The sequence below is a fragment of the Oncorhynchus gorbuscha genome, linkage group LG24, assembly GCF_021184085.1.
Source record: "Oncorhynchus gorbuscha isolate QuinsamMale2020 ecotype Even-year linkage group LG24, OgorEven_v1.0, whole genome shotgun sequence".
NCBI classification, from domain to species: domain Eukaryota; kingdom Metazoa; phylum Chordata; class Actinopteri; order Salmoniformes; family Salmonidae; genus Oncorhynchus; species Oncorhynchus gorbuscha.
Genome location: NC_060196.1, coordinates 66320000 through 66325460, shown reverse-complemented (window position 1 = coordinate 66325460; position 5461 = coordinate 66320000). Strand labels below are relative to the sequence as shown.

Genomic DNA, 5461 nt, shown 5'->3' with positions numbered 1-5461 from the left:
ATATAGACAGGTGTGTGCCTTTCCAAATCATGTCCAATCAATTGAATTTACCACAGGTGGACTGTGGTAAAACCATCTCAAGGATGATCAATTGAAACAGCATGCACCTTAACTCAATTTCTAGTCTAATACCAAAGGGTCTGAATACTTATGTAAATAAGGTATTTCTGTTTAGTTATTTTTATACATTTACAAAAATGTTTTTTGCTATGTTATTATGGGGTATTGTGTGCAGATGAATTCGTTTAAAAATAAGGCTGTAACCTAACAAAAATGTGGAAAACGGAAAGGGTCTGACTTTCCGAATGTCAGACTCTCCTATATATATATATATATATATATATATTTTTTTTTTTTTATAAATGTGCAAAAAAAATACAAATGTTTTTATCATTGTGGGGTATTGTGTGTAGAATGGTGAGGAAAGATTGTTTTTCAATCCATTTTAGAATAAGGCTGTAACGTAACAAAATTAGGAAAAAGGGAAGGGGTCTGAATACATTCTGCATGCATTGTATGTTGCGTAGAATACTAATTAATCATTGTGATCTTCCAAGAAATTGATTCAGCTTTGATCTAACTTTACTAAATGAGCACCATTGTGAAATGTGGCGGATCGACGCTCTGGTGCGCCCTGGGAGGCAGCACTGCACCCCTGCAGTCCACTGCAACCAATGAACAATTCAATCACAACTCCTACTCTTTTTTTCCTCTCGCAAAATTTGGTGAAAATCTGGTCATATTTGGCCAAGGAAACTTTTTAATGGTTGGTCTCAGGGAATGTAAATCAGTTAGGAAGGGATAATTTTAAAACGGGATTGAGTGGAGTGGCAGCAAATGAGGATGGAGAGCCTCACAAATTTGAAGAATTTACCTTTCAGTTTAATACGGCTATGTAGTTACTGGTGTAGCTCTTAATCAACAGCACGCCTTTTGTAAATTGTTAGGCCTCACTGTCCTCTCCAAATTCAGCTGTAATTTAGACCGATAAAATGTGAGAAATATGATTGGTTGAGGATCGGCCTATTGATCTACATCTCTTGTCCTCAGCAGGATATCAGAACTCACGTGTTTAACGTCACCTGTGGCTCAGTCTTCCACATCCTTATGATCGCCTATAGCTCCTTTCATAAGCTCAATGTGATTGCAAGAGACCAGTCGGAATGTCTGACTGAAATACGGGACAAATCTACTTTTTTGTTGTTGCGGTGTTTAAATGTGTTGATAAAATGTGGGACATGATTGTTTGGGCCAAAATGCGGGACTGTCCCGCACAATCCCGAGACATGTGGTCACAAATCATAGGGATACATATTATTGAAATAATACTTTAAAACATAATCGATGAGCGTTGGTGATGTCAACTGCCTGTATTCAATGGAGATGCTATGCTACTAGCCTCATTACATGAATATGCAAAACCGTCTCTAGACAACTCCGATATAAAGTTGCCGGGATGTCACGTATTCGATCAAATAAACCTCACGTAGCAAATAAGCCATTCATTTTATTTTTGACCAAGTTCGACACACTCAGAGAGGGAGACATATTTTCCGCCGAAGTGGGCCTTTCTCTTCCTTCTGTGCCATTATTATGATGTTTTGTCCTCTAGTTTCCATTATAAAAGCTGTTTCTAGATCTGTAGTGTATTGGCCCTTGCTTTCTCGCGATAACATGCTCGGGCTGGGTAGGGCGCAGTGTACAGGATCTGATCTACAAATCACCTGAAATGGCGCACACCTGCTTTAGTTAACACGCATTCTGCACAGATCAGCGAGTCTGCGCAGTACCAGCCCAGGCGGTCCCGCATGAGCAAGCCAATGGGCCGCAAAGCACCCTGGGACTTCCTTTCTTTCCGAGGCCATATTGGAGCGACATACTTGTAAGTTCAGCTCTGTGTTTAATCTTTAAATATAAATATATTTAGGCCATCTTGGTGCACATCACCCGGTTGATTACTAACGTAAAATGTTCCAATCTCTTAATGATTTGTTCAGGTTGGCCAGAACGGACTAAATCGCAGCTATGGTTGCCGCAAAGAAGACGGTGAGTCGCGCTCTCATGAACGGTGGAAAGCAACTCACGTGGAGTCGTGGTTTCTGGGCTAAACCATCACATGTTTTGAGCTACCTGGCAATGTTGACCTGACCGTACATATGTTTAATTTGCCCAAACATACAACTTTCTAATTCCCAGGACATGTCTAGTTTTAGTTTTTGCCAACTTGCCTAATCTAGCCATATAGCCAGCTCTCGTAACATTCGCCGACTCGCCAGTTAACGACTAGTTCACGACCAGTTAACGTTTTCACCAGTTGTCCAGACTGCAATTTGAACGATTGCATTGGGGGTATTTTGAGTTGGCTAATCGAGAAACGCTATGTAACAGTACTGTTCTCGGAAATATATCAGGATAAATCCAGTTAGCAGCTCTTCTGCAACACCATGTCGGCGTGTACAATTAGCAAACAGCCAAGCAGATTAAGAAATAAACGAGTATGCTATATGCACTCAAATATATGTTTTTTTAATCAGGCAAATCAGTTAAGAACAAATTATTTTAATTGATGGCCTAGGAACAGTGGGTTAACTGCCTTATTCATGGGGCAGAACGACATTTTTACCTAGTCAGTTCAGGGATTTGAACTTGCAACCTTTCGGTTACTAGTCCAAGGCTCTTACCACTAGGCCTCGCTGCCGCCCCAATCTCAATTAGAAGAACTTATGTTTGGTTCAATGGATATGGGCTATATTCATAGTTCACAAATGTTTGTCTCTAAACACCAATTGTTTCTTTTGGTGGTAGAAAAAGTCCCTGGAGTCCATAAACTCCCGTCTCCAGCTGGTGATGAAGAGTGGTAAATATGTTCTGGGATACAAGCAGTCCCAGAAGATGATCCGCCAGGGAAAAGCCAAGCTGGTCATCCTGGCCAACAACACACCTGCCCTCAGGTAACTAGTTGGCCTACATCACAATTACATTTACATTACATTTAAGTCATTTAGCAGACGCTCTTATCCAGAGCGACTTACAAATTGGTGCATTCACCTTATGACATCCAGTGGAACAGTCACTTTTATGTAGCAGTATTCGCTAATGAAGTTAAAGCTATCAATAATACACTTTTCACGCAAACTTGGTGAGCTAAAGTTTACTGTGCTAGCCTGAGTTGTGTTCATTAGTCAGATTCCGTTACAAAACATTTAGCAATGGAAACCGTTTGCGCCAAATGGAAACTAGAGTTGCTGTTGGATATGTAAGTCACTGGAGTAAATGGTTAACAGTTCCCGTTGCAAGGGGTTTTGCAATAGACATCACGTCTTGCGCTGGAATCCGATTGAATGAATACATGTCAGGGCCCTCATCCACCATAGTGTCTGGAACCATGTGGATCAGACCATGTGAATGGATTTTCAAAGCCAGCTGGGTAGTTAGGCTTGGTGTGATGGACTTACAATCTTCCTAATGGGGTCCCAGTAATCCTAGGAATAGTTCAATTTCTACTTCCATAAGTGTTTCAAATAGTTAGTCACATTGAATTAACCAAATAAGCATATCAAGTGTTGCTTGTGTGTTCTTATGGGTAATTTTATTTTTCTGTACTCCTCCTACAAAGGCACACCTGTATTGGTCTGCTTGCAGGTGTGTAAGAACAGGAGGAACATTGACATGAGGGCTGGTTTTGTGTTACTGGCTGCACCTGCAGTTGATCATTCAGCAATCAGACACCTTTGGAAAACAACTAGCCGTTTCTCGATTTCTGTACCTTTTTATGTAACTAGACAAGTCAGTTAAGAACAAATTCTTATTTAACAATGACGGCCCACCCCGGACGATGCTGGGCCAAATGTACGCAACCCTGTGGGATGCCCAATCATGGCCGGTTGTGATTCAGCCTGGAATTGAACCAGGGTCTGTAGGGGCGCCTCTAGTACTGCCATATACCGCTGCGCCACTAGGGAGCCCCAAACAACTACAGCATTAGACAGAAGTGGATCACTGTTGCAGTGTACTTGTGTTCATGTTGTTTTCCCCATACACACACATGATCATGTTTCATTCAATAACATACCTTTTATCAAAGTATGCCCACGTGTGTATTTGTCCTTCCTCAGGAAGTCTGAAGTGGAGTACTACGCCATGTTGGCCAAGACAGGCGTCCATCACTACAGTGGGAACAACATCGAGCTGGGCACGGCCTGTGGGAAGTACTTCAGGGTGTGCACCCTGGCCATCATCGACCCCGGTGAGTGTCCAATCAGACTGCCTGTTTACCACGCCTATTCTGTTGATGGATGGTCTGCAGACAATCCTTTAGCAGTGAGCAGTTTGCTACGGTTCGTTTCAAACATTGTCTTCAAAGATAACATGAACGTCAGGAGAACGGTCAACACAACCTTATCAAACTGCTCTACTTTCACATGAGTACGTTTGATTTGATCGTTATTCACGAATGTGTTTGTCTTACACCGGTGCGCACCAATTTTCCCACCAGTTGTATATACGGTGGTCTGACCAGCACTAGTGAATCACTAGCTAAACACCCAATGGTGCATTTACCTGAACTGACTGGGCGCTCTGCTCTAGTCAGTTACTTCCTGCCTCATTAGTGACAATGCCTTAGGTCTCCTCAAGTTAATTGCTCCACCATTTCCTGGTTGCTAAAATTCTATTAGTTCGCTAATTTCATTTTGTGACAAAACAAGTATAGTTTAGAGAATCATTGTACCATCTAAACTGATGTGAAATGTTTTCTATGACCACAAATATTGTATTTTCTGCTGTTTGATGCAAAAACAACACTACAGGTTCTGAAAGTATTGGTACTTTTGATAAGTGTAAATCATTTATAAAATTCCTTATATTAAGCAAAGCAGGCGGCCACATTTTCTATTTATTTATTTGCGGATAGCCAGGGGCTCCAACAATTTACACATGTTTAGTGATTCTGCCAGATCAGAGGCAGAAGGGACGTTCCCTTTTAAGTGTGTGAATCAGACCGTTTTCCTCCTAAGTATTCAAAATGTAAAAAAGTAAAAGTAGTCAAACATATTGATGAAGTACATTACACCACTGGTTTTACAGATATCACCTGTTGTTGATTGGCTCTTGTATGCTAAATGTAATATTGGTCTATTAACAGGTGATTCTGACATCATCAGGAGTATGCCAGACCAGCCGCAGGGGGAGAAGTAGACATTTCACTCTTAATGTTACAAATAAACTTGGTCGAATGGTGTTTCTTTGGTCTGTCTTAGTGTGCACAAACATTTAGCCACAGGATAGAATAAGACTACATTCTATAATGACACGGCCTACAGGATAGAATAAAACTACATTCTATAATGACACTGCCTACTGCCACAGGATAGAATACGACTACATTCTATAATGACACGGCCTACTGCCACAGGATAGAATACGACTACATTCTATAATGACACGGCCTACTGCCACAGGA

General features: G+C 41.2%; 1 protein-coding gene across 1 annotated transcript; it reads left to right on the top strand.

Annotated features, from left to right (window-relative positions):
* Nucleotides 1–1775: 1775 nt before the first annotated feature.
* On the top strand, nucleotides 1776–5239 carry LOC124012677 (60S ribosomal protein L30). The gene is made up of 5 exons (XM_046326543.1): nucleotides 1776–1882; nucleotides 1998–2046; nucleotides 2806–2951; nucleotides 4116–4246; nucleotides 5144–5239. The coding sequence occupies exons 2-5, from the start codon at nucleotides 2026–2028 to the stop codon at nucleotides 5194–5196; spliced, it is 351 nt and encodes a 116-aa protein (XP_046182499.1). The 5' UTR covers nucleotides 1776–1882; nucleotides 1998–2025; the 3' UTR covers nucleotides 5197–5239.
* The last annotated feature ends 222 nt before the right edge of the window (nucleotides 5240–5461 follow it).

Coding starts and splice junctions, on each gene's coding strand:
- LOC124012677 (XM_046326543.1), top strand. CDS start 2,026: ATGGTTGCCGCAAAGAAGACG. Junction 2,047..2,805: donor TGGTTGCCGCAAAGAAGACG/GTGAGTCGCGCT, acceptor TTTTGGTGGTAG/AAAAAGTCCCTGGAGTCCAT. Junction 4,247..5,143: donor CCTGGCCATCATCGACCCCG/GTGAGTGTCCAA, acceptor GTCTATTAACAG/GTGATTCTGACATCATCAGG.